We start from the raw sequence: 23,022 nt of genomic DNA, 5'->3' as shown, positions 1-23,022 counted from the left end.
AACCGGTTTTTGTTTGTTTGTTTTTTCTGCCACCATCTTGCAAAACAGAAACTACTTTAGACCTTGATTTGATTTGCAGGCTGAGATAAGACTTACAGTGGCATCTGAATAGAGTAGCCACTGCTTTGAGTCAGGTGTTAGGGGTCAGATCAAGGACTTATTATAATGGTAATATTTTGACCCTATACTATGTATGTTGGATGCACTGTGCTAAAATTTTACATGTTATCTAATTTAATAATTGAACAACCCTGTAGATTAGAAAACTTCCTTATTTTTATAGATAGGAAACTGAGGTCTAGAGAAGCTTAGTGGTTAAAGGATTTGAGCCCACATCTGTTAAAAGATGATGTTCTTAATCCACTATAGTATACTATCTAGTCTTCTTGTTTTCTGCTCTACAAGATTATACCCAGGTTAGCATGTTTACTTCTTGTACTTACCAATATTATCACTCCTTGCACATTGTTTTTTCTAGGACAGCGTATCCGTTGAGTCATTTTAATTGTACTAATTAGTTTTTCATACCAACAGGGAATATTGAGGCATATGATAGATAAATTGCAAATATATAGCTCCATGTTAATTAACATGAACATTTTATACTTTTCTAGTGTACTCTTTGTAGTTGATCTTTTCTTTCACCCTTATCTCTGAAATTCCTTTTACTGGGGATAAAAGCCTGGGGACAAAAGCTGTTCATTCTACAATTAGGAATTAATAACTTAGGTTCACAAAGACTGAATCTTATTAACAAAATAATGTAAATTAACAAGTAGTATCTCTCATTTGTTAGGAAGGGATTTGAAGTAGTTCTTAAGAGTAGAGTGGTTTTGGACTCTTGAAGGAGGAAGGACCCTTTATGGAACAAAGTATAGAAACATACAGACTGCCAGTGGAAATAAGTTTGCAGACCTGGCAGTAGATCACAGATCTGCAAACTATGGACTGTTTTTGTACTGCCCACAAACTAAGAATGGTTTTTACATTTTTAAAGTGTTGTAAGAATAAAGACTGTGGCAGAGACAGTTTGTGGCCTGCAGAGCCTAAAATATTTACTATCTGGTACTTTACAGAAAGTTTGTTGACTGTTGGCTCTAGATCATAGAAATGTATAGGTCTAAAAGAGACCTTCAAAATCATTGAATCTGTAAATATTTTAATATAATTCTAGCATTTTAGAGATGAATACTCTGAGTTAGGGAATAACTTGTTTTTTAGTAACAAGGTATAAGTGCTGTTGGAGATATTTTATAACTAAGGCAGGTAGGCAACCTTTTCACGATTTAAGAAGTCCCTATTCCCAATATCAGCAACTTTCTTATAAAGGGACTTCATTTCCGTAGTGTTCATTAATTGAATTTTTATGATAAACAAGTGTTGGAGGGAGGGCCCAGAACAAGAATGAGATTGATACACCTATTCATACTGTTTAGAATTCCTTTGTCAATGCACTGCAATGATTTATAAGGCTAACAGTAGACATCAAGTTAAAATATTGAATTATGAGTTACTTATTTCATAGAGTTTTATTATTCTTGTTGCCCACTCCAGCCTGCACCCTAGAGCAACAATCCTATGAAGTAGGCGCAGTTGTATTCTCACTTTACAAGTTAGGAAATCTCTCTGCAGCACAGTGTGATTAAGTAACTTGCCCAAGATCACTCAGCTAACAGGGATAGAAATTTAGACTCATACAGTCTGTCATTCTGCAGAGACTGTGCTCCTACCTGCAGTGTCACATGTGGTATATAGTAGTATAAATGAAAAAGGTGATACCACAAAGAAGCTGTCACCATATCATTTTATTATGACATATGTGTATGGTACTCCCCTTTAGGTCAGGTTTTAAGCATGTTATAATTATGAATCCTATCAGCTGCTTCTGCTGTATTTTATTTTTGAACTCTCAAGGATATAAGGATATAACTTAACCAACTTATATTTTTATGCAGACTTGTAAAAAAGGCAAAAAAGGCCCAGGAGAAAAGGGCAAAGGTGGAAATGGAGGAGGAAAACCTCCTTCTGGTCCAAACCGAATGAATGGTCATCACCAACAGAATGGAGTGGAAAACATGATGTTGTTTGAAGTTGTTAAAATGGGCAAGAGTGCTATGCAGGTAATATTTATTGTGTTCTTCCCAGTTCATTTGTACATATTGAACTTCAGTGATTTCTGTAAAATACATCTCTGATTTTTCTAATTGTGTTTTAAAAATTTCTAACACTGCTTATTAGAAAAAAGCAACAAACTAGTCAGAAAACTAGGGATTTGTCTATTCAGGTGTAAGACCTTTAATCTGTGTCTCGTCATTTTCTGCTGCATTATTTTCTTTCAATGGCACATAATAAAAAATTATTTGGTCAAAAAATATGCTGATGTGAACCCTGACTATGAGGTTTCAGTTTCCCCTGAATTTATGTAGTGGCTATTAAAATATGAAGTCCTTTGCCCGTACAGAATTCTTGGTTGAGTGACCTAATAAAATCACTATCCACTTCAGTGAACTGAATTATTTTGATCACAGTTGTATTTTACAAATTTTATTACTTGTGCTGCTTCTTAGCAGAAGAGTAAAAAGGAGTCATATCCTTGTCAAATCATCTTAAATTTTGCTTCTTCATAATTTTATGACAATAAAAGCATTCAGGCTTTACACTGGAGGCTAAACCCATATATGGTTTTAAATATTGAATAAATACTAAAAGAATATACATGCCTAGTGAAATTGTTTAATTTATAAAAGCAATAAGGAATTTTTTTTTTCCTTCATGGAATTACCTTTAATCAACAAAAGGTACACATGGATGGTTTAGGGAGGGCTAGCCATTAAGCTTTTTGTTTTTAATGAATAACTGAAATGTAAATCTTATTTATAAACACTGAGTTATCTAAATATGTGTAATTTTATAAATACATTTTAAAATATCAATTTAAACTAATGAACATTTTTACACGTAAAATGAAAAAGAATTGTTGGCTTTTGAAGTATCAATTGCACAGTGCAACGTATTTTCTTAAATTCAAATTCACCTTTTATGCATATATGGTTTATGTTCACATAGTTGTGATTTTTAGGATGTAGATTTTATTTCTTGTTTAATGTTTTAAATGATTATTTTGTGTACATATTTGAAAAATAATTTCTTGTTACTGGGCCATGGTTTATTTAGTCATTCCCTAATTTAAAAAATTATCCTTTTTGTAGTTCCCATTTTGGGTTAGTTTTATTGAAGGGATAAATTTTCTGTCACATCATATACCATTTTATCACCTTCCTTTTTATATTTATAGTATACTTCTCTAATATTTTGTTCTAGGTGGCTAAATGCGTTAATCTTTTTTCTGATATCTTTTGTTTTTTGTTAACATCAGAAACCTCAACTTATATCCACAGCTAATTAGGCTATTCTATTTTTGTCGAGTCTGGTGTTTTTTTTTTTTTTAACTTTTTGGCATATCCGAAATTTTAATAGAAATTGTGAGGGCTTAGCTTCGTATTTCTTTTTGTTAATGATATCTCAGTGTTTAAAGAATAAACGTTTTCCTTTTTTTCTGTTGCTTATGGTTTGTCATATGTTAAGATTGTACCTCTGTGCCATTTTTGTTTCTAAATGTGCTTTTCCCCTTAAAAGCAGAATGTCCACAGTATATCTCCATTGATTTCCTTGAATCATTTTTCCACCTCCAGTTTGTTTTGTGTACTCCCACTTGTGTTATCTTTCTAATACCAATTTTGATCAAGGAAGTCTTCTGTTTACAAACTTCCAAGAGTTCTTCCTTATCTAAAAGTTCCAGCCCCAACTTCCTTTTGGAATACTTGCTGTTTTATAGCCACAGTATGTTCTCTGCCCCCAGAGCATTCTATTTGCTTTTCTTACTGCATGGAATATTGTTATTTTCCTCCCTTCCATATCATACAGGATTGACTAAATCAAATGTCACTCTTTTTTTGAGAAGCATTCTTGGACTCTGTCTCCTTCTCCCCATGAATGTTTTTCTTACTCTTCTCTTTCCAATGTAGCACTTAGTATATTGTATTTTAGTTATGCACATGTCTATATTTGCTTCTAGATTAGTCATTCCTTAACCAAAGACTATGTGTTACTTTTTTGTATTCCCAGGATATACTTATTTCAGTAATTATAAGGGAGAGTGAATAAGTACAAGACTGGCTGTTGGTTTTAAAATACTTCTTAAATTTTAAGAAAGGACAAACCATGCATGTGTCCCTAGTTCTATTAGACGATAGATGTTGAATTTTGTTGAATGAGTTCTTAGTATACTATATGATTAAAAATTTTAAATATATTTCAATGTGATAGCTTGTTTTATTTTTACTCTTTGTGTTTAATATGTATTTATTACAGCAGCCATATATAAACTCTAGTATAAGCTCTACTTGATCTTCATGAATAACTTTTAAATGTGATATGGTGATCTTTTTTGTGAGATTTCATTAAATTTTTTTTATATCTTTATTGACGAGAATAGCCATTCTAGTTATTTATTGCTGCATAACAAACCACCCCAAACTTAGTGATGTAAAAGAACAACCACTTTATTATGCTTAGTGATTCTGTGGATCTAGAATTCAGACAGAACTTAAATAGATTTGTCTCTTCTGTGCTGCTTATCCTTGATGGCTGGGGTTTTAGCTGAGATAGCTTGAAAGCCTGGAGGTCACAAAAACAGGGACTATAGTCATCTGCAGTCTTCTTTATTTATGTTTGGTGCCTAGTTAGGAGTGACTTGAAGGCTGGGCTCAGCTGTAACTATAACCTAGAGTACCTACAAATGGCCCTTCCATGTGGCATTGTTTTCTTTTAGTATGGATTCTGGGTTTGGAGTGAGTGTCCTGTGAGGAAGTATTTAGATCCCTAATGCTGTAAGAACCCAATACAGAAATTGAGTAGCCTCCTATGACCTAATCTTGGAAGCATTATTTCCGCCGTACTCTGTTCTAGAGAAGGGGGCATAGACCCCACTTCTTTTTGGGGAACAATGTCAAACAACTAGGGGTGATGTTTTAAAACTTTCATAGTCCCTTAATATATTCTCTTGATACTTATTGCCTGTATCATATTTGGGAATCATCTTAAACACATTTCTTTCATAAATTGAGTTGATTAACATATACAAGCTGCTGTAAAATTTAGAAAAGGACTGAAATCTAGAAATTAAGCAAAATTTTAGAATATGTCCAGTTTCTCTGAGCCAGGTAATTCTTAGATAATATTTCCTTTTTCTTTTCTTTTTGTGTAATCATATTATCTTTCTTGTACAACAAATTGTACATATTTTATTCATTCAGTTCATACCCAGATTCCATATTTATTGGTATATAACTTAATATATTTTCCCCTCATAACTTTTCATTTTTTATATTAGCTGTTATTTATTATCCTAATTAAAAATTTTTTAAATTGTTTTTTCTGTTGTGATTTCTTCCATCCACAAAGGAATCCAGTACTGCTTAAATTTTTTAGTTCTGTTATTTAAAAAAAAATTGCTACATTGAGATATACATCACAAACCATTAAATTCACCCTTTTAAAGTGTAAATTCAGTGGTTTTTAGTACATTCATAGAGTTGTACAACCATTACCACAATCTAATTTTAGAATTTTTTTTTAAAACCCGGAAAGAAACCTTGTGCCCATTAGCAGTTAGTTTCTCCTCACCTGCCCCCAGGTTTAAGTGACCATGAATCTATTTTCTATAAATTTGCCTATTCTGGACATTCCAAATGAAGGGAATCATACAATATATGGTCCTTTTTGAATGGTTTCTTTGACTTAGCATAATGTTTTAAAGGTTCATCCATGTTGTGGCATGTATTATAACTTCGTTTTTATTGCCAAATAATATTCCATTGTATGGGTTATACCATATGTATATATTTTTTAATCCATTCATCCCTTGACATACCTATGGTTTGTCTCCACATTTTGGATATTGTGAATAATTCTGTTATGAGTATTATTATACAAGTTTTTGGACATACGTTTTCATTTCTCTTGGGTAGTATATACCTAGGAGTTGAGTTGCAGTGTCAATTGGCAACTCTTTAACCTTTTGAGGAGCTGCCAAACTAGTTTTTCAAAGTGGCAGCACCATTTTACATTTTCACTAGCAGTGTTTTAGCATCCCATTTCTCCAAATCCTTGCCAACATTTGTTATTGTATGTATTTTTAAATTATTGCCATCCTAGTGGCTATGAAGTGGTATCTTACTGTGGTTTTGATCTCCATTTCATTCATAACAAGTTACATTGAGCATCTTTGCATGTGCTAATGGCCATTTGTTATATCTTTTATATAGAACTGTCTATTCATATCCTTTGCCTATATTTTTAATTGAGTTATTTGACTTTTTAAAATTATTAAGTGTATTTCTTTATATTTTCTGGGCACAAATCCTGTATCAGACACAGGATTTGCAAACATTTTCTCCCATTCTGTGGGATATCTTTTCACTTCCTTGATGGAGTCCTTTGAATAACAAAAAGTTTTAATTTTGAGTAAGTCAAATTTATTTTTTCCTTTTGTCTCTTGTGCTTTTTGATCTAATACTGAAGGTTTTGCCTAATGTGAGGTTATGCAAATTTACATCTGTGTTTTATTGTTTTAGTTCTTACATTTAGGTCTTTGATCCACTTTCAGTTAAGTATCGTGTACAGTGTGAGATAGGGTCCAACCTCATTCTTTTACATACAGATATCTAGTTGTTCCAGAACCATTTGTTGAGAAGACTAGTCTTTCTTTATTGAATTGTGTTGGCATCCTTGTCAAAAATCAAATGACCATCAATCTAAGGATTTATTTCTGGACTCTGAATTTTATTCATTAATCTGCATATCTGCCCTTATGTCAGTACTGTACTGTCTTGATTACTGTTGCTTTGTAGTAAGTTTATAATTCATGAAGTGTTGAGTCTTCTGATTATGTTCTTTTTTCAAGATTATTTTGACTCTTCTGGATCTCTTGCATTACTATAAGAACTTCAGAATCAGCTTTCCAATTTCTGCTAAGAAGCTACCTGGGAGTTTGACAGGGATTGCACTGAGTCTATAGATCAGTTTGGGAGGGTATTGTCATCTAACAATATCAAGTCTCCAGATCCATGAACTGTCTTACTTTCTTCTGATGTCTATTTAGCCTTCAATTTGCCTTTCTTATTAATATGGGACTATTAATTAGTGCTCACTATTGGAAAAAGGTGTTATTTTATTCTGCATTTCCTCAGGCATTCACTTTTTAAAATTAAAAAAAAGTTTCATTCCATTGCAGTGTTAATATTTTAAATATTATTTAGTACAATATTTTGCTAAAAATATTTAGTACATTATTTAGTCAAAAATATTTTAGTGTTTCCTAAGACATCTATGGTGTCACTAAGAAATAATAAATAATTTCAGTTTATAGAGTTGGATCCCATAGTTGTCAGATTCCTTTTAATGCAAAAAATGTAGAAGAAGATGGATCATCATTATGTTCTATCAGGTGATTAATTTACTGAATTTGATTCTATTTTATTGTTATATTTTAACTTTAAACTTCAGTATATAAATATGTATTTATTGAAGTAATGTGATACCACTTAATACTGAATCTTAATGACTTTAATCTGACTTAATTAATTCTTGGAACATAAGAAAAAGCTAATGGTTTTTTCCTCCTCTTCTCTACTGTAGTCGGTGGTAGATGATTGGATAGAGTCATACAAGCATGACCGAGATATAGCACTTCTTGACCTCATCAACTTTTTTATTCAGTGTTCAGGCTGTAAAGGTAAGATATAGTTATTTTGGAAGCAGAATGTTCTCAAATGATCTCTTCTTATTTCACCTAAAGATACATTAGCCATTTACATGGAAAATAATGCCAAGATACTGAATTGTTTGCATTATAACCAAAGAAAATGTATTTAAGGGAAAAAAAGAGCAAAGAACAACGTAAGAGAGAAAGTCTCTTGAAATAGTTGTTTTTATATGTGAAAGTTAACTAAAAACTTGGCAATTTATAATTGTTATGTTACTTTTATTAGATATATCTCCCACTTTCAGCATCTGGTTTTAGGAACAAAGAAATGGGTTAAGAAGGGAGGAAGAAGATAATGAAGAGATACAGGTTCAAGTGGCAGGGAAATGTAAAGTGTAGGGAATTAAAAAGTGCCATGAATAACAGTAAGTAAGTAAGTAAGTTAAGTAAGGATTGGTGAAATCTCCAGGTTTTTTTTTTTTTTCTAAAAGGAAAAAAACTCTGGAGTAGGGAGTGGGGTCTTATTTAAAATGTTTGTACTTTATTTAGAAAGGTTTTTAAGTAAAAGTAGAGAAAATATAAAATATAGAAATGTCTTCCCCGGAACAAAAGTTTAGCATACACATTTGGCAGGGGGACAAAATTGTGTAAATTGGAGAGTCATATATCCTGATCTGGATTAGTAGATAAGTCAGTCAAGATCATGGGCAGGTTCTGATCTATTCTGTATCTCCCCAGTACTTGTCCTATCCTTGAAATTCTAGAAGATAACATGAGCAAATAAATGTTACAGAGTTTTCCAGGGGTATTACATATTTTAATGAAAATGGCACCAAAGACATAGGCATTAGAAGTCAGGAAGAGGAAAGGTTGCTAAAAATAGATCTAAAAAACTAAGATGTTAAAAAATGACTGATTTAAGCAAATCTGAAAAAAGATTGCAAGAAGAAATTTACTAATGTCTACTCCTTTAATTCTATAAAATTTCTTCAAAAACCCTGTCATTGGAATTGGAAAACAAGTAACATTATAAGAACTGATGAATTTTATTTGAGGTTGATCACAACTTCCAGTGTAGCCTCCATGTTAAATGTTACATGTGTGAAGCCTGGTAGGCAAATTTATTAACTTCTTGAGTCTGTGGTCTTCATGATGCCTTTAATGTGGTCAGTTTTGAGAAATTTTTTAAAATGTCTTGAGAATTGCCTAGTTTACTTGACAGTTTTTGCTAAAGGTAGCTGTAAATCAGTATTACAAAATTCTACTGAATCTGCTCAGAGGAAGTGTTGTGATAATGACAGTGTAATGAACCAGAGTAATTCTTTAGTTAATGTTATTTTTATTTTGTCTATGTCCAGTCCATCTTTCTGGAGTAGAAGGGTACAGGTACCTGTTTTGTTGTGTGATGTAATCAAGGGCAATGCCCTTTCTCTTTAGATTCCTTGAAAATGGAAGGTTGATTGCAGAACAGCTGAATAGGTGCCAGAAATAATTTGATGAGTTGAAATTCTAATTTTTATCTTTAGCCTTCCCTGTTTTACTGTAGCTTGATCAGTTTTAGTTTCCTAATTGGGCTTCTGAATTGCAGTTTTAAAACAAAGCCATAATAAGAGCATTTTCCCTTTATCAGATATATTTCCTTTTCTGGCATCATTGTGTTTATAAGTCGGGAGCTGTCAACATTTTGGATATACCTTGTCACAAACCAGATTGTGAAGATTTTTTTTTTTTAAATTGAAGGTGTTGAATACTTAAATAGATTTCAACACTGCTATAATATTTATTTTAGAATCAGAGAAGCTACATACAGAGGAATTTACCAGGTAATCAAAAGTTAAGGTCATTAAGTACTTAGAAAACACACTCAATTATTTTGATAGAATTCTTTTATAAATGAGTTAGAAATATGTTTAAATAGATACAGTGTACTTTAACATTTTCCTGTGGATTTAGCATTGTTATTATGAATGTCAGTTATTTTACTGCAGTTATGCCTTCTGCAGCTATTGAGATGTGTGTAGAGGTGTTTGACCCTACACTGAATGGCTCCAGAACACCCTGGTGGGTGATTCTGTGGCGAGTATTGTTTCCTTCTTTCCTGGTGTGCTGTCACTGTGCGGTTTACCAGTTTTTAGCAGTCTCACTTCATTGTCCCCCACACTTTTAAGGCAATAGAATCTGACCTGATGTTCTGATGGCTCCTTCACGCCTGCCTCAGGAATGAGGCATGGAGTTTGTGACAGCTACTTTGTTTTCTGTTTATATTTGGATTTATGGCTGTTAGGTTTATGAGATGAGAGGAGGGGCTTTAGGAGTTTATCAAAATGGTATGCAGTAAGTTTGCTTTGAGATTTATTTATATATAAATGCTTATTTCATAGAGATTATTTCAGGGGTTGAGTTAGTTGTCCTTCTCTAGCATTGCCAAGTTTATAGTGTCTGGGTAGAAAGTATAGGAAGGTTCTGAAGATACATCCATGGCTCTAGATAAAAATTAAAACTCCTTTGAAAGGTTTTTGAGGATGTGCTTCTTTAGCCAGGGAAATGGTGCTTTCTTCCAAATTTGCTAATATTTTAAACAATCATTTGGTCCTTAAATGTTGTGGTAAGTAAGGGCTCTTCAACAGTACCAGTAGAAGTTGATCTCACCTGGGGCTGGGCAGCATGATGTAGACAAATAATCTCAAATTATTTAACATCTCTTTGCCCTAGCATAAATTTCCTCATCTATAAAGCCAGGATTATAGTACCTGCTAAATAGGCTTGTTACCAGGGCTGAAGTGGCTGGTGCATAGGAGGCTCAATGGATGTTAGTTCCTGTTCTACTCTTGCTGGCTTTGTTACACTACTAGAAAGTCTTAAATTGCACGCTCACAGAGAAGGAGCTCGGTTCTTTTTTTCAAATTTGGAGTTGGAGGGAGAGACTATGATGTTCTATTGTTAAATTTACACACACAGACATACACACATGTGCATGCATATACAAAATATAACTTGGTCAATTGAAATGTATCTATTAATTATTTCTAATTTTTATAATAAATCTCGTATTCCTGTACCAAGACATTCTTCTTTTAGGTGTTACTGTATTTATGATACTCAGTGATAAAACTGGCAAGGAATAAACAATCTAGCATTAGAAATGTGGTTTAGAAAATTCAGTTTTTACATTTTTTTTTAAAATCTGACACCCCATAAGTGTGCATCTTCTTCCTGAATTGTCTCTTACTCATATAACTTTCTCCTAGAAATCCCCTTCCTGATATTTGACCTGGCTAACTTTTACTGATTCCTGTAATGTGCATCATTCTCTCCCATCCTCCTTTAAAACTCTGAATGTCCTTATCAGATTCCTTCTCTGTGAAGGAATGCAGATCTTACGTAAATCTTTTTTCTTTTTTTGGTCTGAGTTATAGCCTTTCTTGGCTTTTCCATTCATTAGGACATTATGTACTACCTTCAATACTTTATTTTTCCCTTGTCCCCCTCACCCTCATTATTCTTTGTTTAAACTTCCAACTAGATTACAGGTTTCTGGATGGGCAGGAACTACAACTTACTACTTACAATTATTTGAAATCCTTTTAGGGGATGATGGGATATAGTTACCTTACATATAATTGTGCTAAATAAGGAAACCTGGCTGAAGTGAACTCTACCTTGTTACTCTTTCCCTTAGTATCTTCAGGTTCATTCTCAAGGTTTTAAATGTTACCCTGGATGCTGCCTCGTGCTTGATGACATATGCCTTATATTAAAGGGTCTAAGCCAGTGTACATATTCTAAGCATAAGTAAAGTAAGCCAGATAGAAATGGCTAAGGCTGATTGTGCTAGGCAAAAAGATATGTCAGAAGTGTGGGGCTGTTTTCTTGTGTATGAGAATGGCATTTGTACTTTATTTATATAGAGTTAGAGTATCATGGTAAAGATCATGTGATAAAGAAGTACCCCTTATTGTGTGATTGTAGACATTTTAGTGTTTGAGACTGACTTGCAAGTTCTCCATTTTTTCATTTTACCATGTATTAACATCTTATACTTGCATATTTCAGGTGTTGTCACAGCAGAAATGTTTAGACATATGCAGAACTCTGAAATAATTCGAAAAATGACTGAAGAGTTTGATGAGGTAAGTTATTACCCTAAGTGTTGTGATAATTTTATGCCTGTTGATCTTGATTTAGTCTTCAAAGTATTAAATTCTGAATATTAGTGTTGTGGATAAGAGCTTTGGCATTAGAAATTCAACCAAATGATGGCTATGTGATCTTGGGTAAGTTGTCATCTTACATCAGTTTTATCATCTGTAAAATGGAGCTAGAAATACTTACAAGGCTGTTACGAAGATTGAATTCAGTAATGTTTGAAAAATTCCTTAGCATTTTACAGTGCCTGGTACATAGTAAATGGTAGCTATTATTATTTGTCAAAAATTATAATTTCAAGGAAGAATAAAATTAAGAGTCTATGAACATACCTTAGGATGTTGTAAAAGATTCAGTAAATATTTGGGGAACAGGTAGAAGCTTAGGCAAAGGAATGTGTATATATATTTATTTTATATATTTTACTGTTGAAAATCTTTATGTTTCAAATATGAGTAATAGGAAAAATACAAATACATAATAAATAGTAGCTTAGACTTGAGTTGATCCTTTATCACTTTGAAGTGGTGTCTTTGAAGTATTATTACCAATAAAGACATATTTAGATTTACTATAATACAAGCTCCTTCAGAGCAGGAATTTTTGCTTGTTTTGTTCACAGCTGTATTCCAGCACCAGTAGGGTAGAAAGCCTTGTCTCATTGGAGTTTGTTTGATCATTTTTTTCTGCTTACTTGGATGAAGGAACTATCATTCTAAAAGATAGACAAGAGTTGTTAAAATGGCTTTGATGATCACTAAGTGCTATTAATCAGTCTCTAAGTAGTTGAGAGGTAATTATGAGAAGTGGTATTATTTTAACCTTCTGATATTAAATGTTTTAGTGAGAACTTTCTTACTAAAAGGAAACAGCTATTTTAGATAAGAGTCCTGAAATAAGATTTGAAAATTGCAGCAAATCAAGTTGCTAACAACAATTAAGATGATACCTTTCAGTATAGTCACTAAATGAGCTAGTCAGGTTTTCTTCCACGTTTTCTTTTTGTGGAGTATTAGGACCTTATTCTCAGATGAGACATAGTTCAACTTATGTATGACATGACTTAAAATTCTTTTAAAAATTGCTCTAATAAAATTTAATTGTTAAAGAATTTACTAAACCATACTGATAAAATGACCTTAAATTTCTAGGACATTCTTGTCAGAAACTCATACTTTTAGAGGTTCTGTGTGATGTTGATCTCTGCTTTTATTTTTAAGACTTGTTTTTAATAATTTATGGAGAATTTCAGTGTATCCTCACTGGTGAATACCCCATCTTTATATATAGGAACACTTGAGTACTAGTCTTTCCAGGCCATACTGGCTACATTTTCATTTTTTAAAAAATTATCCCATTGTTTATGTCTACTGACTGTTTAATGTCTTGAAGCTAATGAAAACATACATTGTAGTCCTTCAATTATTTATAAGTCATAGATCAATCCCTTAGGCTGGCTGAGAATATCATTTCATCATTTTGAATTCATTAAAAAATACAACTTCGGTTTGATTTTGGTTTGCTTTTATTTTAAAGAAATTTAGTAAGTTTGTATCTGCTTATCAGAATAATGTTTTGCTTTGATGGGAAAGGCTTCTTATTTTTAACCTCTGAGTAATTGGTATGTATTTTCATTGGTTAGAGTGAATTCATTATATCCATTTTGATCTTAAATAAAAGAGCAGAGGTGCTCAAAGGTACCTCTACTTTTACATATTATTCTCTTACCTACTTTGAGGATTTATTGTAGAAGAAAGATGAGATAAAGGAGTCTTTTCAACTTCTGCCTAAGGTATTTCAAAAACAAGTAAAATTTTATTAAGTCCTGCATTTTTAAATGAAATTACTGTTTAAAATTTCTATTTTAGGATAGTGGAGACTATCCGCTTACCATGGCTGGTCCTCAGTGGAAGAAGTTCAAATCCAGTTTCTGTGAATTCATTGGTGTATTAGTACGGCAGTGTCAATATAGTATCATATATGATGAGTACATGATGGATACGGTCATTTCACTTCTTACAGGATTGTCTGACTCACAAGTCAGAGCATTTCGACATACAAGCACCCTGGCAGGTCAGTATTTAGGATATATTTTCTGTGCATTTTGGTTAGAGATGAAAATGATTTTCATAAAAAGAAATAATGGTGACATAAATTAATTTTATTTATAAAGTAACCCCTAAGAGGGCACTCTCCTCTCTTCTCCAACCCCCATAAATTACTGGGAATGGGGTGGTATCTTTAGTTTTGGTTCTTTTCAGGCATACTGTACTTAATTTTCTTATGTTAAACCTACTTGATGACTGCCACAGAAAGAGAAGAGGTAGATAGGAATGTTTTGGGTTCTTGAAATATGTTTTATCAAGGAGGATATTGACAGCAAATTTAAGCAGACTGTTATTTTGGATATGCAGTTCTAAATGACCTTTATGCACGGTCTCTGTTATACATGGTCCCTACTGGTATGATGGTCCCTACAGGATGATGCTTATTTAACCACACACAAAAAGTTGATATTTTTTTTTAATGTTTCTGAGTAACTTTAGGCTGAGGCAAATTATTTGATGTTTAAATTTTAATGAAATGATTTACAGTTTTAAGACTCACATGATTAATTTTAGAACAGTGGTTTTCGGTGTTGATACTGATAAAATCTGGTTTCTCTTTTGTGCTGAAGGTAAAATTGTTGATATGCTGCTATTTGAATATGTGCTTTTTGAGTTTGAATAAATCATCTAGGCATTAATTGTACTAATAGTATTCTAAGCTTTAATAATAGAATATTTTGATTTCTATAAAAGTTTTCAATTTTTTAAGTGTGGGGATATTTTTTCCTTTATTTTCCCAAAAGAATTAAAGCTGTTATTAAAGATGTACTTCTGCTAAGCCCTCCATTTAAAAATAATAAAATGCAGATAGTCTGTAGATTTTGATTTTAGATTTGAGGTCACAAAATATGAATGTGGTCTTACTCTATGAGCTTAGGTAGTTTTAATGTTAAGAACTTGAATGGTTAAAGTAAATTAAAACAAGTATGATGGCCTAAGGTGAATAATTTTAGATCAGGATGACAAACTGGTTGGCTTAAGGTTTGTGGAATAGCTCAGAGCAGAAGATTGGGAATCTCTTTTAAAGAGAGCCAATAGCCACAAATTAAGGTTTAGTTTTGTGTTACTTTATTATGTAGTGAACCAGGTCTAAGAAGTAGTCTGGACAAAGCTAAAGAAAGCATCAAATGGTCAGATTTTTCAATTAATAAGTTCTAAGGCACAGGCAATAAATCTTGTTTCAGGAGCAAGAGTTCAATAACAGAAGGTGCAGATCTGGAGGAACTCTGATAAAAAGCACTTTATTGAGTGATATTTTATTCTTTGTACTTTTGACTTTTTATCTAGATCTGTCGTTCATAATCTCACCATTGTCTTTATGATGATACGTAATAGAATAAAAGTAAAGGAAATCAAATACTGATAAAACTCTCCAACATTTCTACATGCTGTAGTTTGATAAAAAGCATTTAAGTTCCCTCTCCGTTTGGTTGGTGGATAGCTAAGTGACTGCTGTATGAATCAGAATTTATTTAGAAGATGAATCATAATCTCTGAAAAAGATCATTGTAGGGGACATTGTAGACTAGTGGGATTTGAGAATAGTCTAGAGTCAAATTACTTTGTTTTAAGTCTTAGTTTAACTACGTATATGAACTGTGTAATTTGAGGCAAATTTCTTAATCTCCCTGAGCTTCAGGTTCTTCATGAATGAAATGAGGATAACACTAATTTTGAGGCTGTTGTAAGGATTAGGAGGTAATCTGTGAAAAGTACTTAACATATGTAACTGACTGACATATAGTAAGTGTTCAGACATGTTGTTGTCATTTGTAGCAGCCGTATTTTTCTTTTCCGTTAGAATCAGAACAGGCCATCTTGTTTTTAATTTCTCTTAATTTGATCTTAAATTATAAATTTTTGCATCTGTGAGACTAATTTCAACATTTTCCATTTAAAAATAGCTATGAAGTTGATGACAGCTTTGGTGAATGTGGCACTAAATCTTAGCATTAATATGGATAATACACAAAGACAGTATGAGGCAGAACGGAATAAAATGATTGGAAAACGAGCCAATGAGAGGTTAGAACTCCTCCTACAAAAGCGGAAAGAGGTAAACTTCTGCACTGAGTATTTGAGCAATTAATCTGTGAGCTACTTGGTCACCATTAATTATGACATAACTTTGTTAGTTCATCAGATAAAATTTTTTGAAACATTTACAATTAAATAACATGTTTCAAGTTGTTTATATGTCTATCTTATTTTTGTTTACTATCCATGCCAACAATACCTTTTGTGTATATTTTCTTTCTGTGTTAACTAGGATTAAAAGTTCAAGGCTTAAAGTATGGAGTCCTGGACCAGTCTGAAAAGTTGTTTTATGCTTTAGTGTTACTCATCTCTACTGTGAAAATATCTCTCCTAACTTTCTCCCTTGGCTTATTGTCAGCATGAAATGAGGTTTCACTTATGTAAAATCACTTTGAAAAATATTTCATAAGCTGTTTATGGTGTCATAATCTGTATTTTTGTTTCTGTTTTGTTTTTTGTTAGAATAGGCACTTGGTTAACATTAATGACTGACCACCCAATTCAACTTTGAATAAGGAAAATATTTTTTGAGTTTTATGCTAAATAATAATAATAATTAAATAATTAAATGTGTTTTTGCTTTAAATTCTTCCTTCATTTGTGATACAGTATTTTGCTATCTGATGTTGGGGTTGTTTATTTTTATTTCTAATAAGCAAATTCTGTTTTAAAAATATTAGTAATGCAGTTGAGTTAAAATATCTGCTGTGTTATTCCATGAGTTACTTACTTGATTTTGACATTTTTTGGGAGGGGTTGTGGTAACTTTAAATTGATTATTTCTGAGATATCCAATAGCTTTTAAAAATGCCTCTGCTCAAGAAAAGCCAAAAAAATCTTAACCATATTTTCTCCATGCCTAAATTCCTCATCTTTTTCGTATATAGCTGACCCTTGAACAACACAGGTTTGAACTGTGAAGATCCACTTACACATGGATTTTTTTCAGTAGTAAATACTACAGTACTTGCATGATCCATGGTTGATTGAATCTTTGGTTGAGGAACCATGGATACAGAGGAACTGTGTATATGGAGGGCTGACTATAAGTTATATTTGGATTTTCAACTTTGCAGAAGGTTGGCACCCCTAGCCCCCATGTTGTTCAAGGGTCACCTTTAGTTGGAAATGAAGAATTGACCTTTTTGCCCCTTAATTCAGTTAATAGATTTCATCAGATGATTTATTAGCTGAACATAATGCATGTCTTAGCCCTTGGAATTATGGCCTAATTCTTGGACATAAATTTAAGATTGTGAACATATAACGAGTGGATATAGGTAAGAGGGTTTTGAGATTAAAATTCTTGTACAGATATAATATATGACAACTTCTAGGTTAGGGTTGAGGTTTTATACACATTGGAAGGCCACCTATGCCTTTGACCTGACTGTGCTAATGAATACAAGTATGTGCCTTTGTTAGAATTATTGGAAATGCAAGATTATATTCATGAAAAGGAAAAAAAATTATACAGAAACACTGAATATAATCTAAAAGCTAATTGATACTTAGATTGTGAAAGATTTTTCTTGTAACTTTTAAGTTCTGAAACAGTTACTCTTAACTCTCAAGCTCTGAATTGAAAATATATGGGAGTAGATGTCAACTTAGATTTGAAATGTTTACTTGATTACTTGAAGTGAGTCTTGTTTCCCTCAAAAATATTTAGCAGGGAAACAGATTTCTTACCAAGTTATTTTACTCAAATTCCTTTTCTTGGAGCAGGCACTAGTTAACATGACTTATTTTTCAGATGATAATGACCAAGATAATGAAATTGTTACTTTTTTGACATGAACATATATGTTGTATAATAGATACGTATGGTAATAAAGTACTTAACAGGTTTCTTTACGTATATTTATACAGTAAAAATATGAGAGCATATGAGAATATTAATTACCAGGTAAACATTAAAAGTCAACTACATATATTCCAGGTATCAAGGGACTTCAGCTACCTGATATACAACAGCTATTAATTTTTCCATGAGGATACTTTTGTCTAGTGGAATTAAAAGTTAGATGTAACCACCACAACACTGGAGAAACCTGCGTTTTTGCTTGTAATGATTTTTAGATGTTCTTTTGGTTGTCTTCCATTACAATTAAAAATAAATGATGTGTTCTTTTTAGCTTCAAGAAAATCAAGATGAAATAGAAAATATGATGAATGCAATATTTAAGGGAGTGTTTGTACATAGATACCGGTAAGTCAGGACAGTTTTTTCTGTGTAATTCTTACTCTCTTCGAGTTTGGATATGTACTGGTTTAGCAGTATAAATTTAGTGGAAACAGTGTTAGAGTAAGATCAGTGTTCTCTTCCACAGATTGAGACACTCGAGGCAAGTTACTTAACTGCTCTCAACTTTGTTTCCTTTCTGAAAAATGGCATAATGTTGTACTTGACTTATAGATGCCCAGCAGATGGAAGCTACTGCTATTATTAGGAGTCAGGGTACAGAATACTTAAATGCTTTTGGATGTACTGTGTTAACAAGAGGCTCTGTATTCTGATTCTTAGCTCTTCTCTTCCATTGAATATCAATGGGGAAATCTGGATAGGTTTAAGTGAGATGTTTCCTTTATTTTGAATGAGCAGAGGAAAGAAATAGGTAATCTTACCACCATTTCTGCTGTAAGCTGTTCTTTAAATGTTGGTGGCATTTTTATTCAACTTCTCTGTCATTTCCTCAACTTGGCAGTTACTGAATCCAGTTAATACTTCCTTTGTAATATCCCTTTGTCCATTCTACTTTTTTATTTCTATTGTCACCATTACCTTAGTCTGTTCCCTCATCATTCTCATGCCTAGAGATTTTCGCAGTTGTCTTACAGTGTTCTTCTGTTGTATTATTCCTCTGCTCAGAAGCCTTGAATGATTCACCAGTACCTAGAGGATGAATTCAAAATAATTTAGTCTGACATTCAGATCCAGATTGAGCTTGGCCTCAATATTATGTGTAACTAATTCTCACCTGGAAAATTATGCTCTAACTAGACTAGTGTTCCCGCTGTCTTCTGAGCACACCATGCCCAGCAGGTGTGAGCAAAGGCTGGGGTATGGTATGGCATAAAAGGTGGCCGTCGGATTTTGTTTGTAGTTTTATTTAACTTTTAATATTTATATAGTGATAATTATGCTTTGACAACTGACTCTAAGCTCTTGGCATTCAGGGGCCATGCTTCAGTTCTACTGTTAAATCCATAGTAATACTTAAGATAGTGGTATATTCATAGTAGGTATGAAGTGTTTGGCATCACTTAAATAAACCACAAGTCCTCTGGTGTACTTGCACTAATATGCATAATTTTCCTTCCTATATGCAGCGATGCAATAGCTGAAATCCGAGCTATTTGCATTGAAGAAATTGGCATTTGGATGAAAATGTATAGTGATGCCTTTCTTAATGACAGTTATTTAAAATATGTTGGTTGGACTATGCATGATAAGGTAAGATATGCCCTGTATAGACTGCTTATCTTTCTACACATAGGCATAGCTATCTGCAGCTCTCATTCCTAGTGAGTTACCTGCAGAGGTATACTTGGGAGCACATTGCTATAGGCCTCTCTCCTTATTCTTTCTGTCTGCCTCATGAAGGTATGGTCTCTATCACATAAAGTCCCCTGGATTTTTGAATCTTTGCTACTGATTTAGCCTTCAGCCTTGAATCAATTTTTGTACTGAAACATTAGAATCATGTAGGTGGTGGTGGTGGTGGTAAGGCATTTCTTAGAGAAGAGTTCTTACTCTGTTAATATGTAAGTGCTATGTATTTTTAAAAATTTCTTCAATTTTTATTCTCTTGATAATGTCTATCTTAGCCAGAGTATAAGTTACAACTTGGCCTCTAATTTAAAAAAAATTTAAAAAATTAATCTACCTTTCTCTTAGGCTGACTCTTCACACTAGCCTTGAAGTTATTTGTATGTTTCCCTTATAAATATTATTTATTGTAAAGGAAAACTTACTGTGAAATAAGCTACTGTCATCTTTCATAATAGTATTGCTCTGAACAAGTTTTCAAAAAATTTTCATTTGACCTACAGAAATAGTAATCCCAAAGATATTTAGTCTTAAATGTATGTGTTGATTCCTATTTTTGCACTATCAAAGATGAGAGTTTTTGAAGAGATGCTATTGTATAGAACATATATAAAGTAGAAAATATTGTATGTATCTTAAGTGTTCGGATTGGAAATATGCAAGGTTTTAATGCATTTTCTCCTCTCGTTTCATTCAGCAAGGTGAGGTAAGACTCAAATGCCTCACTGCTCTACAAGGGCTTTATTATAACAAAGAGCTTAATTCCAAACTGGAGCTATTTACCAGTCGGTTCAAGGTTAGTACTACTTTAAGTATTTAAAAATTACCTATTATTTGAAAATATTTTTCTCTTGTTTTCCCTTTAAAAATATTTTAATTTTTTTGTCCTTAGGATAGAATTGTGTCTATGACCCTTGACAAAGAATATGATGTTGCAGTACAAGCAATAAAATTACTCACTCTTGTTTTACAGTAAGTATTTACTGCACATTGTCGATGTCCAGATATCTAAATGATACATTAGAGTACTTGGTTTAAATTTATCTAGATCTAAATTTTAATAACTTGGGGTTTTACAGCTAGAAGTTTAATTTTCTCATGTAAAGTTGAGAAAACAGGAAGCGAGAACCATTGGACTAGAAAATTCTAACTGAGCTACGAATTCATGTGTTCTTGTTCTCTTGGCCGGTTTCCTTTCAATTTTACTGTCTTCAGATGCTCTTGAAATAAAGTTAAACATGAGTGTATTAAATATGCTCATATTTTGTCACACTTTTAGAAACTTGTCACACTTTGCTGAAACGTCTCTATAAACAATCTGAATTTAAAACATTCTAAAATGTAGGAGTGATGCAATTCACTTTTTTCCTTTTTAAAAACATATTTAAGTGTACAGCTCAGTGACATTAAGTACATTCATATTTCTGTGCAGCCATCACCATTATCCATCTCCAGAACTTTTTTTTATCATCTCATACTGATACTCTGTAGCTGTTAAACACTAAATCCCATTCTTGTCTCCTCCCAAACCCTGGTGACCACTCTTCTACTTTTTATCTCTGAGTTTAGGTACCTCATATGAGTGAAATTATACACCATTTGTCCTTTTATATCAAGCTTATTTCACTTAGCATAATGTCTTCAGAGTTCATGTGGTAACATATCAGAATTTCATTCCTTTTGAGACTCAGTATATTTCATTATATTCCATTGTATGTGTATACCACATTTTATTTATTCAGCCATCCATCAGTGGACATTTAGGTTGTTAATGTGATCCAAATAATAATTGCAAAGGGTATTTTTAAAAAATCATAGCATGCTAATTCTGATGTTCATGGAAAATTCATCATGTAAAAGTATCTGGCAAAATTCTGTTAAAACCTTATGAGACGACTGCCCAGTATGATTTTAAGTCATATTTTAAAACCATAGTAACTTTAAAATTTTGTTACTGGTGTGAGAATAGACAGAAATCTGTGGCACAGAATAAAGACTAGAGACAAACATAAATGCATCCAGGAACCTAGTATAGGGTAAGGGTGGTTTCTTATCAGAAAATAATTGGTTTTGTGATAACTAGGTTCTCTTTGGGGGGAAATTAAACTGGATTCCTGTTTCACTCCTAATACAGAAATAATTTTCAGATGGATGAAATGTTTAAATGTAAATAAACCATTAAAGTGCTAGATGAAAACTTAGGGAAGATTTAAACATTTTAATTTTATATGTATATTCAGCAAGATCTTTCTGAGCATGACATAAAACCCAGACATTAAAAAAATTATTGAGTTTTAACTACATAAAAAACTAAAAATGTATATATGACATAAAATATCATAAACTCGGAAAAGAAATGACAGAGTGGGCAAAATATTTGCATCATAGGAGTCACTTTCAATAAATCAATAAAAGGAACAGAAACCCAACAGGAAGAGTCTAAAGTTAGGAACCAGATCATTGACAGAAAAGAAAATAAAAATTTAAACATATGAAAAGATGCTTAGCCACACTTAGAGACACGTATATTAAAGTGAGAATTTTTTGTCTGTATCTTGACAAAGATACAAAAGTGTTTGGTAATATACTACATTTTTGAGGCTATGCAAAAACGGGCCCTTATACATTATCAATGGGACTATAAATTGGTGTAACCTCTTTGGAGAGAAGCTTGACAATATCTATTCAAAATTTAAAATGCTCACATTCTCTAACATAGCACTGTTTGCAATAGGATTTTGGAAATATCCTAGATGATTATTAATAGAGGAAGAATTAAATTAACATATACAGTAATAAATAATACAAGCACCTAGTATGGGTTATCTCATTTAATGTATCAGCCCTGTGAGATGGCGGTTGTTAACTCCATTTGTATTAAATGGATTACATTTGCAGTCATTATAAAGAAAGCAGCTCTAGACACTGACATTTTCTGAGAATTTGCTTAACTAGGAGGATTTTGAGCAGTTTGAACTATTGCATTTTTATTTAATTTTAAACTGGGTTTAAAAATTACTAATTATTATATGCCAATGTTATAAAAATACTGAAAGAATCCTGTAATAAATAAGAAAATAATGGTACTCTATCGATTTTTCTGTGGCTTCTCCCCTCTTCCTCTATAATACCCTGTGGACATCTTTTGTTTGTTTTCTGGTATTTTAATGAGGGGTAATAAGGCATTTTTGCTGATCAGTCATGTATATACCTAATAACTGAAACTTGTCAGGAACATTCCTTATCGGTTATAATGAGTGAACACATTTACTATAATTATAAAACTATATAAGTGGTTTTTCAGAAAACAATTCAGTATTATACATAGAGTTAATTTAAATCAAAGTGCTTTTGAAACTTCTAATATTTTGGTTTTGTTTCTCTCAAAAAGAAATAATATTTCCTTAGATATG

At 32.5% G+C, this 23,022-nt stretch overlaps 1 protein-coding gene across 4 annotated transcripts in view; it reads left to right on the top strand.

Moving 5' to 3' along the window:
* The window catches only part of STAG2 (stromal antigen 2), a 107,496-nt gene that overhangs the window by 45,187 nt on the left and 39,287 nt on the right, over nt 1-23,022 (top strand). For all 4 annotated transcript variants that reach the window (XM_032475716.1, XM_032475718.1, XM_032475717.1 and 1 more), the window contains exons 4-12: nt 1,956-2,120; nt 7,699-7,795; nt 11,819-11,895; nt 13,780-13,984; nt 15,924-16,075; nt 18,195-18,268; nt 19,390-19,513; nt 20,307-20,405; nt 20,502-20,581. In XM_032475716.1, coding sequence (XP_032331607.1) covers nt 1,956-2,120; nt 7,699-7,795; nt 11,819-11,895; nt 13,780-13,984; nt 15,924-16,075; nt 18,195-18,268; nt 19,390-19,513; nt 20,307-20,405; nt 20,502-20,581 — 1,073 coding nt within the window. The remainder of the gene's footprint in view (nt 1-1,955; nt 2,121-7,698; nt 7,796-11,818; nt 11,896-13,779; nt 13,985-15,923; nt 16,076-18,194; nt 18,269-19,389; nt 19,514-20,306; nt 20,406-20,501; nt 20,582-23,022) is intronic.

Source organism: Camelus ferus, chromosome X (assembly GCF_009834535.1).
Source record: "Camelus ferus isolate YT-003-E chromosome X, BCGSAC_Cfer_1.0, whole genome shotgun sequence".
Lineage (NCBI taxonomy): Eukaryota > Metazoa > Chordata > Mammalia > Artiodactyla > Camelidae > Camelus > Camelus ferus.
The sequence above is the reverse complement of the archived record's forward strand: the minus strand, read 5'-3'. Positions and strand labels throughout refer to the sequence as shown.